A 12,079-nucleotide genomic window follows, 5' to 3' on the forward strand; every position below is an offset into this window, starting at 1 on the left:
TCAGAGGAAAGGGATGTGAAGGAAAAGAAAAACAATGAGTTTAGGGAAGAAACTGACAATTCTTTAGTTGTGACAGAGAAAGATGATGGAGAGAGAGAAGGAGGGGGAAGCCAGAATGTAGCTGAAGGCAGTGAGGGAGGGAGAAATGAAAAAGAGGAGGAAAGCTGTGAGGGAGTTAATGATGTTAAAAAGGAGGAAGATGGAGGAGACCATAGTGGAGATGAAGAGACAGAGGCAGAGGGTATAGAAGAGAGGGAAAGTGAAGGAGAGGAGAAAAACGAAGAACAAAGTGAGGAGGAAGAGAGTGAATCTGAAGAACAGGAGGAGAATGACAGTAGTGACAGAGAGACCAGAGAAGAGGTGAGTGGAGATGAAGGGGTTGAAGGAAAGGAGAGTGAAGAAGGAGAAACTGAAGCAGAAGAGAGAGAAAATGAAGAGGAGGACAGTGAGTGGGAGAAAGAGGAAGCAAATAAGATTGAGGTGGATAAGGATGAGATGTGTGACAGTGAGAAGGAGGACAGAGAGGAACAAGAGAATGATGGAAAAGAAGGTGGAGATGGAGAGAATGAGAGTAATGTAGAAGCACACGAAGAAACAGAAAGTGAGGTAGACGAGAGTGGGGATGAACATGAGGAGGTGAGCAAAGATGAAGAGACCATGCAGGGAGTAGGAGAGAGTGACAGTCAACAATCATGGACTAAAGAAGAAAAGGAAGAAGGAAAGAGGGAGTTTGAGAATGAGGCTTCAGGAGAGGAGGAAGAAAAAGAAGAACAGAGTGAAGAGGAAGGAGAGAGTGAAAATGAAGGAGAGACAGAAGAGGGAGAAGAGATTGAGGGAGGGAGTGGTGAAGAAGAACAGGTAGTGGAAGGAGAGGATGAGGAGTCATCTGAAGAGGGGGCAAATGAAGTTGTTAAGGGTGAAGAACAAAGTGACACAGAAGGTGAAGAGGAGAAAGATGAGGAACAAAAAGAAGAGCAGGAGGAAGAAGAGTTAGAATTGGAAGAAATAGAAGAGGAAGCTCAGGATGATAAAGGAAGTGAAGAAGAGGAAGATGGGACTGTAGAGCAAGGGGAAGAGGGGGAAGAGGAGAGTGGGATAGAGGAAGAAGAGGAAGGTGATGAGGGAGAAGAAGAAAGTGAAGAAAAAATGATGGAAGAAAAAGAGGGTGGGTGTGAAGATGAGGGCAAGCATGTTGAAGTTGAGGGTGAGAAAGAAGAGAATGAGGAAGAAGAAGGGGAGGGAGAAGATGGAGATGAGGGTGAAGATAATGAAGCTGAGGTGAAAGAGGAGGAGGAGATGGAAGAAGAAGAGGAAGAAGAAGAACAAAAAGAAGAAAATGATAGTGAACTTCACAGGAAAGGTGGAGATAAAGATAAAGGTTTAGAAGTAGAATCACACAAACAAAGCATTCAAGGAGTACAAGAGAAGTTTAGCATTACAGAGAACTCAAAGATGGGAAGAGAACTTAAAAGAAAGAAAGAAAAAGACAATGTGGAAATGGCAGGTGGAGAAGAAGGGAATATGGAAGAAAATACTGAAAAACACAGTGCTGAAAACAATGGAAGAGAGAATAGGGAAGTAGATGCAGAGGATCCAAAATCAGAAGGAAAGGAAGAAATTGAAAAGAAAGTAAAAAGAATAGTGATTAAAGAGGAAAAGCAGAAGAAAGGGACAGAAAATGAAGAGGAAGAAAGTAATGGAATCCAAAAAGAAGATGCTGAAGAAGCAGATGAAGAGGAGGAGGAAATGGATTATGAAGAGATTATAAAAGAAATGAAGAATATAGAGGAAGCAGAAAAGCAAGAGGAAGAATCTGAGGAAGTGGAAGAAGAAGAAGAAGAAGAAGATGAAGAAGAAGAAGAAGAAGAGGAGGAGGAGGAAGAAGAGGAGGAGGAGGAAGCAGAAGATGAAGAAACAGAAGAAGATGAAGGTGAAGATGATGAAGAAGAAGAAGAAGAAATGGAAGTAATTCACAAGAAGGGATCCAAAGCAAAAACTAAAGCAGTGCCCCAGGCAAAAGAAGCAGTTAGAGAAAGAAATAAGGAAGGCAAACTAGATCACTATGCAAAGAAGAAAGTACCTTGTGCTTCACAGGACACTCAGTTCTGGAACAATGTCTTGCCTCAGTATTTGGACCTGAAATGATTTCCATAGTCATGTATACAGAAACTTCAGAAACATACACTTCTTGGCTAAAGTTTGTGAATACCTGATCATACATATATAAGCTAGTTGGACATTCCAAAACATATAGAGTTGGCCACCCTTTGCTGCCATTATAGTATCCACTCTTCTGTGAAGACTTTCTATAAGACTTTGAGAATGTGTCTTTGTGCCCATTTAGTCAGAAACGCATTTGTGAGGTCAGGCACTGATGTTGGACAAGAAGGCCAGGCTCACAATTGATGTACCAGTTCATCCCAAAGGTGTTCAGTGAGGTTGAGGTCAAGGCTCTGTGGGGGCCACTGGAGTTCTTCCACATCAAACTCTTCAAATCAGTCTTTATGAATCTCACTTTTGTACTGGGGCACAGTAATGTTGGAGCAGGAAAGGAACTTCCCCAAATAGCTGTCACAACATTGGAAGCATGTAATTGTCTGAAATGCCTTTGCGTGCTGTGGCATTAACATTACCCATCACTTGACCTAAGGGTCCTTACCCAAACCTGGAAAGACAGCCCTAATCAGAATCTCTCTGCTACCAAATTTTAATTAATTTTAGCACTATGCCTTCCAGAAGGCAGTGCTCTCCTGACATTCACCAAACCAATATTCTTTCATCAGGCTGCCAGATAGTGAATCTGATTCATCACTACAGAGAACACTTCAGAGTCCAGTGGCAGTGTACAGTCTCGAATGAACACTGACAAATATTGAAGTCTTAAAAGATTACTTAATGTAGCCTATTGTTTTCTTCTTTTGAACTGTTAAAACCAAGTGCTCTGTATGTTAAGGAGCACCCCTTGCAGTCACAGGTATTTTTTTGCTCCAGAGCAGCCACATGAGCCTAAGCTTACCATGCTAAATTCCAAATGTTGGCTATAGGGCTTTAAAGCTCCCTGTCATTTGCAGGTAGAGTAGATAAATTATGTTCTCTGGAGCCTCAACATCACATAGCTTTGTGATGAGTTGGAGAATTGTAGAGCTGAGTTGGACACCTATTCATCCAACATCAGTACCTGTCCAGCTCTGAATGCACTCAAATCTTCACAGCACACCTAGTGTAAAGCCTTCTCAGAAAAGTAGAGGCTGTTGCTGCAGCGAAGGGCTCCTATTGATAACTTTGAGTTCAGAAGAGGTGTTGGATGATCAGGAGTCTAAACTTTCACATATACACTCACTGAGCACTTTATCAGGTACACTTACCTTGTATCTACAGTCTTTTTAGATACATCATATCTGATTAACATATCTGAAAGACCACTTAAAACTAACAACAAGGCTAATAATCAAACAAAGAGCAACAAGTATTTTAAAAGCCCAAACTGCTGTGGCTATGTAGTATCTGTTGCTAGCCACTGCTTATTGGTCTAGGCCTTATCAGCATCGTGCCAATGATTTGGACCAATGATGAGGCGCAATCATATGTGACATGCTTTACTATGCCACACCCCAAAATGTATCCAAATGGAACATCAGTCTGGAAAGTGTCAATCTAACAGAAAAAAAGCAAAAGGGGCAATACCAGATCAGTTACATGCTCAAATAACATTATAGAACATTTCCTAGGAGCTAGCAGTTGTCCTTCATCAGTGATCACAGGATGCTGCACACAGGACACTGGTGGCTAGATATTTTTGGTTGGTGGATGTCCAGCAATGACATTAAGGTGTTTAAACTAATGACAATGGACTATCCTCTTCAACCCCAGGCCTCCAACATATTATGAATAAGAAAGAATTTTTTAAATACTTACTAAACACTTTCACTAATAACTGTTCTAAATTCTAACTGTTCTAATTCTAATTTCTCAGAAGATGACCAAAAGAAAAGAGTCTTCAGACGCTGAGTTTGTGGAAAGAGGGAGAAAACGCTTCTTTTTTATTTCAGCATCAAATGACACAGACCCAACTGTGCAAACAGAGGTCCAAATAACAGTTTATATACCATATTCCTGGGGTAATTTAATTTACTTCTCAAATTTTGACATTAGCTTATTCTCTAATTGGTCTTTCTCCAGTCTTTAGAATCTCTTATGCAGACAAACTAAGGCCTACCGTTTTTTGAGAGAATTCATATTCTCTGTTAGCCAATACCTTTTTTGTTATTGATTACAATATTTAATCTATTTGATTACTGATCAAGAGAATATTTATTCAAAATCTCCATCATGGTCCTTTGAGCATCCTGACAATTGAAGATTAGGGTAAAGAGGGCTAACAACATATGCAGAGAAACAGATGGACTATGTTCTGTATTTGCAGAACTACAAAGAGCTCCCATATAAGTGCAGCTGATAAAATGGACAGTGATCATAGATACATGTTAGGTCTACCTAATAAAAGTGCTCAGTGAGGGTATAGTGTACCATAAAATGAACTTGGAACATGGATCATTGGTCTTTCCTGCAAGTGTTGTGCTTTGGCAAAAAATTCAGAAGTAACATTTTCCAGTTCCAGTATTTTGCAGGACAGGATAATCACCATGGGTTAAATGACCTTTTAGCTAAAGTGTACAATTTCTATGTGTGTCATTGTTGTATGTTTATACTGGTGATTTTATTTAGGTTATGTACTTTGGGAGGCAGAAGATGATTTAAATTAAATGGAGTAATAAACCACTTTTTATGTTACCCTTCAATAACATTATGCTCACTTTAGCACCAACACTGTTGTTACCACATGCCAGCTATCACATGTTGTTCTGGTTACTGTTAATAAACAAGGATTGAAGTTATGGATGTCATCTTAATGCAGTAGGAAAAATATGGCTCAGTAATGTGTTTTTGTTTGGAAAGGGATGAAGGAAGGATGTCCTTAGACTTGACACACTAGTGTTAGAATGTACTTGTCAGGGAGGGGTAGCATACCCTAAAGCTATCTGAGGAAAAGTATTAATGAAATAATAACTCAAGTAGAAATTAACGCAGCTACCAAAAATAGTGTGAGTAGGGCTAACGATACACATAATTTCCTAATTTAGAGATTAGTTTCATAGTAGTTGCCAAATAATTAGGGGTGTATTGATTTACAAAAAATGTGGAAACTGCTCCCACCCACTCCCACAGAAAATCTGCACCATTTGTCCCATGCCCACCCACAACCTAAACATTTTGTTCCTACCCACAGTCCAGTTTACCTTGTTTCTTTTTGTGTTAGTTTTCCTTAAGAGCACTTTCCACAGATGTGACCATCTGTCTTTCTTAAATAATATAATCCTTTATTAGTTCCACAACTGGGGAAATTTACAGTGATACAGCAGCAACGGGATAGCAAGGCACTTAAGAAAAGAAGTATCAAGAAGAGAATTAACAAACAAGGACTTAACCTTAATTACTTAACAAGGTTACAGTTTGCAACTTATTACTATATAGACAATATACATAACACCTAAGATAAATTAATCACAAAACTAATAATATAAACATGCAACAGGTCTGTAACATTTCCTCCTGACAGTGTTGCATAGCGCTAATAGCTTATCCTTAGTGTTAACAACAGGGCTCCATACAGGTTCTCCAAACATGGTTGTAAATGACAAATTAAATGTTAAAAACGGTGAAGAAATACTGTAAATAATGTAAATTGCTGTAAAAGACATTTGGGGAGACACTTTTTGTCAAAGAAGTTAAAATATTGGATTTTACACTAATTACAGTCAGGTATATTACTATTTTGACAGTGATTTTTTTTTTCCTCTGTGAACCAACATACTGGATTTAAAATGAAAGAGTCAAGATGTCACTGACTTGTAGACTTTCTGCTTAAATTCAGGGGGTTAACAAAAATAATGCACTAACTATTTAGGAATTACAGCTATTTTTTTCAGTCAATGACTGTATGAAATCTAGAACCCATGGACCTCACGAAATGCTATTGTCCTGCCTTGAGATGCTTTGCCAGGCTTTACTGCAGCCGCCTTCACTTTTTGCTTATTTGTGGGTCTTCTATAAGTGAAACGCATGCTCAGTTGGGTTAAGGTCAGGTAACTGACTCAGCCATTTAAGAACCTTCCATTTCCACTTCCAATTCCTGGGTTGCTTTTGCGTTATGTTTTTTGGTCATTATCCATTCATTTGACTGAATTTAAGCAGAGGTGTAGCTCTATACACTTAAGAATTCATCCTGCTACTTCTATCAACAGTCACATCATCAGTAAATATCAGTGACCCAGTTCCATTGGCAGCTATACATGCCCATGCTTTAACACATCTTCCACTATGTTTGACAAATGATATAATGCTATGCTTTGTATCATGAGCTCTTTCCATCTTTCCTTCTCCATGTCATTCTTCTCATCATTCTGGTACAAGTTAATCTTGATTTCATCTGTCTAAAGTGTCTTGTTCCAGAACTGGGCAGGCCTTTTGAGATCTTTTCTTGCAATGCCTAATCTAGCCTTTCTGCTCTTGAGTTACGACCAATTTATATCTTGATGTAAACCCTCTGTATTTATATTCACGAAGCCATCTCTTGATTATAGACTTTGACAGTGATATACCAGTTTCCTGTAGACTATACACTGAGGGTGGAAAGGGAGGCTGTTATTTGCAGTGCATATTAGGAAAATGGCAAATACTTTGTACAGTCTTTAGCAGTGTCCCTCTGAATATTGTAGTGATGACGGTGGAGCCTCCCAGAATTCTTTGCAGTTTTGATAGTTCTGTTAATTAGCTTTTATTTTTTCATCGATAGTACATTACACGTTTTTTTTTTTGTTTGTTTGTTTTGTTTTAACCATTATGGTGTTTTCTGTAGCAAAACTGAGTGTGATGCTGTGGGTGCACATTTAGAGCACTGGAGCTATTCATTAGAGACACTCTTTCTGTCACACAATACCATCAAACATTTTCTTCTCTTGGGCTTCCAAATATGAAATGCTGTGACATCACTGGGCTTTGAACTCCGTATGGTGGGATGAATTATTAGAGAGTTGCACCACATGTGATCATACCCATTTCCAAAAATGAAACCAGCAAATATTTGCTGCAGTGTATTAAACATTCATGGACACAGAGATCTGAACCAATTTGGGTGTTCCCAAGCAGTACAATGGACTAGGTCATCACCCCAACAGGAGACTGAGTTTAAACAACCAGCAATGCTGTAAACATCCATAAGTAGAGGAGGAAATGCATGATGGAGTTGTCTGATGGAAAGAGTCCCTGTCAGTGGGAAATCTCAAAATCATAGTCTCAAAAGTTAGGAGAACTTTTGACTTGACTAAGTTTGATTTGGATAAACTCTGGTGTCCTCAGGTTACATTAATACAAGAAAAGCAATGTAGTCGGTCACATTACAATATTAAATTGAGCTGACTTTAGTTTTTAATAGTGTATATTTGGAAAAAGAGTGAAGTAGTGTAACTGTAATGTACTTCAGAGCAATTTTTGAGAAATGCAAAGAAATTATTTGACAGTGCATGGATTTCCCGGATAGTGAGGCCATTTAGAATTTGATTATATAATAATAAGCGCACACTTTGTACACTCTTGTAAAGATGTTTCTCCAAGGGTTCTTTATTCAAGAAAAAGGTTCTGAATAGAATCATGAACACTCAAGAAACGCTTTGCATGATTGTAGCGTTCTTTGCATCATGAAAGGGTTCTTCGGGCTGGGAATGTGCTGCGGATAGTTCTGCATAGAATCTTTTTGAAAAGGGTTCTATATAGCATCAAAAGGTTCCACCATTGTTACAAGCCCACAACCCTTACTGTTACTATAGCGAACCCTTTTTGCTCAGAATGATATCATTATAATTGATTACAATTGAGTATAACATTTAGACCTAAATCGATTACGATGCATCACGATGTCCTGCATTTTTACACCCACCTCTAGCAAATCCGGCTGAACTCTCACTCCCTTGATTTGCCATACCTAACTATCTACGCTGAGCGGGCTCTCGTGTTTCTGGGCGGAGGAAGGCGGGCTTTGCTGGAGCAGGAATTTGCCGGAGGGATTCCCGCACTCCCGCACACTTTAAGATGGATACCTGGCTGTGCTTGTATCTCCTGCTGGCACTACAGCTTTGCCACTGCTTCGCGTACGACGGTAAGACAAGTACGCCTGCCTTTCGCCTCCACTACGTGTGTGTCCGCGTTTATTTCTGCGCTCAGATATAGAACAGGACACCCGCCCCCCTCCTTTGCAGGCCCACCAGCGTCCAGGACTTCTCAGACGGTTTTAAGTTGAAGCTGGAGTTGCAACTGAGGTAGTGTGTGTCAATGCGGGAAAGAGACTGCACTTTCAGCCCTGTGCCTTGTGGGAGCTAGAATAGATTTAGGTTTATAAGCCGGTGTGTATACGTGGACGGTTTTGGGGGCTGGAAGGGAGGAGGGGGGTGAGGGGGAGAATCAACACTGCACCCCTGATTCAACCGCCAACTAATATCAGGAAGTGGAAAAAGGACACTGTACTCATTCATCCAGTGAGTGAGTCATTGCTGCTAGTCTACTTCATGTTCTGTGAATAATCGCTCTGTTCACTGAAGGATGAGCTGTTTAGGTCACTACATCACTGTAAATACAGTTTACAGATTTGAGCCTAGAGCACCGTTGGTTCAACACCTGATCTGATTTGCTGTTGATTCCATCTCTCACTTTCAGTAGTGTCTACCAGAATGCAGTTGTGTGCAAATAGTTGGTGACTAAGAAGTTCAGGAGACAAATAATGAACATTTGGAGTTGGATCAGAAGAGTGGTGCTTGCTGGAATCACTGCCATTTGTTGGGCTTGGGAAAAAATAAGCAGATTGAAAGTATTTGCATGTTTATGCTTCAGAGTACAACTGACTCATTTTTGAGCAAGACATATTTATATGAAATACAAAGTGGTTCTCTTGAGTATGCACTTAGAGCAGGAATATGGGCTTTAGTCCAAGGATATCTAAAGGAGGACTACTAGGTTTGTGTAAAAAGTGTCGTTTGGACAAACTGCCGAATTCCACTCATTTGAACTTGCATGTCCGATATCCTAAAGTGTTGATTAACTAATTAATTCATTTTGTGTTGTGTTACAAATCCAGCACTCTCCTTTACAGTGGTTTGTTTTCGCTCCTCCCTAAAAGCCAAAACTCACTCTCAGCCAGGCTGAAGCATGTTTAATTCAGCTCAAGCCAAAATTGCAGAAAGAGAGCATTTGGTCAACAAAAAAGGTAAAACCAGTTCAGGTGTTTGGAAACATTTTGGAACAACAAGGAACAACAACAAATACTGTGCAAGATTTGTTACAAGGTAGTGTCTGCATCATAAGGCAATACAACAATCATCTGAAGTTCAATCTGTTGAAAATTTCTTTTAGTTCAATAAATGCATGTTTTCAAAGCCAATGACTAATCATGTTAAATAATCATGATCTCCATATTGACCAGTATTGTGATCATTATTTTTGCCATAATCAAGCAGTCCTATCTCACAGGTTGCAGCTTAAACCACCTGTTCAGAGGGTCAGAGTTAGATTTACATGTTCTTGATATTGGATATGTATGTGTGCTTATGAATGTGCATGTGGGTAAGAGTACAGCAAAAAATTACAGTCTTGTTCTGGGTTCTATACTGCATTAATAAGAGCTGGCAGCAATATATGTACAGCTTCAGGATTGTACTATTGTGTATACCATATTTTATGACAAACGCTGAATGTAGCAACAATAAAGCAGGCGTAGGTGGTTGCCTACTTAAGCTGTTGAAATATTCTTGAAATGTTCTGCACTGCGCTGAACTTGGATAAAATCTCAGTGTCCCATCATGCCAAAGAGATTACCATAGAAACCCAAACTACTGATCCAGCAAAGCCTACTGTGAGTGGAAAACTCCTGTGTGTGTGTGTGTGTGTGTGTGTGTGTGTGTGTGTGTGTGTGTGTGTGTGTGTGTGTGTGTGTGTGTGTTTGTGTGAGAGAGAGAGAGAGAGAGAGAGAGAGAGAGAGAGAGAAACAGGAGGACAGAGTTACACAGCATTCTGCTGAGCTCAACAGAATGAAACAGGAAAACTCATCTGCCAAAAGGATCATGGAGTACACACTCAAGCATGCACACACTTTGGCATAAACTGCCACTTAACAATACACATGGAAATTTACAAGGGGGGGCTACACACACACACACAAACACAATTTTTAAACTGTTTATGCTTCTGGGTCTGGGGGCTATAAGTAGCTAAATATGAATAAAAATAATAAATAAAAACAAAACATTACAAAGGCATAATAAACTCAGGAGCGATAAATTATTAATAAAAACAACAATTAACAATAAAAGTATGTACATAATGTCTGATCTGTGAATGAATCTTTCTTTTGATCAGTTCTTTTCAGTGAATCAATTGATCCAACTCAAAAGTCCAGCTGAATGAAACTTTATTGGAGCGTTTTGCAACATTTACATCTGTGTTACAGTCTGAATAATTCTGATAAAACTTCACAATATAGCCTTAGAATTTATTAGGAATTTCCTCTTTTTTCCTACATATTTTTTCTGTTGTCTGTGTCTTCTGTGTATGTGTTTATGCATTTAACCATTAGGGGCTGGATAGACTCTGAGATGAGCACTTTGTGTTAAGTTAGACTCTCACTGAATGAAAAGCATCATAAAACCTACATTAGGACAGGGACAGGGAGCAGTGGATTTTTCAGTGGAGTACTTGCTCCCTTGGCTGGGTTAGCCTCATCTTCATAATTGACTAGACATGCAAACTTTGTAACTTTAAGTCTGAAGATAACATCCTTAAATTTTGTAAATAATTGCTTTGTGTGGCCCTTAGCTTTGATTTAAAACTGAAATATTATTGTCTTTCTTTTTGTTGTTTGTGTATGTTCTATGTGGGCTTTAGTTTGGTTATTAACAAGCTAGCAGAGTAATGAAATTCTATCGGTAGCAGATTTTGTAATATATAATGTAGTTTTATTGTATTGTACCATATGGTGTATAGTGTTATTGTATTAAATAATGTATATAGTTTATACAAAACTTATAAACTACAGACCATAAGAGAGTCTCTTGAAATGCTACTTTTGCTTTAAATCAACATTAATTATTTATAGCATGACAGCTTATAAACCTGTCCACTCCTTCACACGAAATATGAAATAGGAATTTTTTTTTACTAAAATATTAACTGTATTCATGAAAAAGTCATTTATTGCTATATGCTATATAAACTGATGATATAACTTTTAACATTGATAACAAGGAGTGTGGCAGAGAGTTTAGAATGAAATATTCCATCACATCACATGTGATATATATTCCATCACTGTCACACGCTCAGCACATTGGGAGAGCTCTTTTCAGTTTTTGCAGTATGTAATTGAAACTGAGAAGGGTAAAAGCTCATTTGAATAAAAAAATAATAATATTGCTCTTATATTCTAGAATGATTTACCAATTTATGAATATGTTACCTAAATGCCTAGTATAAGTTTTAAATGCCCATGTTTAAGATGGAGCTTGGATTAAAAAGCCATAAAACATGAATAAACACCACTGCTAACTTGATAGCATAGCACAAAACAGGGAATCCCTTTGGAGTGCCAGTGGAAATTCCTAGCGGTGCTAGCAGTGCTATCTGATAATAAAAAGTGAAATTACAAAGCCAATTTACCATTTTTGCATGAAACATTGCTATTTAGTGACACCCTTGGCTGGCACATGCTCATAATTTTATCTTATTCTCAGTGTAAACAGAAAAGCACACTTCAAACCCTTTACAGTTTAGCAACTGGCTTAAATAAATAATAAATATCTTCTAAATTTATTAACATTAAATTCATAAAAAAATATGAATAACATTGTGTGTGAGAGAGAGAGAAAAACAAACTTCTGAGTCTTTTATTTCTTTATCGGAAAAACTGTTTAATTTGATCTACCATCTCACCATCTGTGAAAAAGAGATGCTTTCATAGCACAAACAGTTTAACTGGTGG

At 38.5% G+C, this 12,079-nt stretch overlaps 1 protein-coding gene across 2 annotated transcripts in view; it reads left to right on the top strand.

Moving 5' to 3' along the window:
* Nucleotides 1-12,079, top strand: part of rpgra (retinitis pigmentosa GTPase regulator a) — a 51,979-nt gene that overhangs the window by 13,942 nt on the left and 25,958 nt on the right. The window contains exon 12 of one of the 2 annotated variants that reach the window (XM_037539446.1): nucleotides 8,000-8,212. In XM_037539446.1, coding sequence (XP_037395343.1) covers nucleotides 8,000-8,212 — 213 coding nt within the window. Of the gene's footprint in view, nucleotides 1-7,999; nucleotides 8,213-12,079 lie in introns of those variants that run through there. The other variant, XM_017706600.2, reaches the window with a different exon arrangement.

This window comes from Pygocentrus nattereri, chromosome 6 (genome assembly GCF_015220715.1).
Source record: "Pygocentrus nattereri isolate fPygNat1 chromosome 6, fPygNat1.pri, whole genome shotgun sequence".
Lineage (NCBI taxonomy): Eukaryota > Metazoa > Chordata > Actinopteri > Characiformes > Serrasalmidae > Pygocentrus > Pygocentrus nattereri.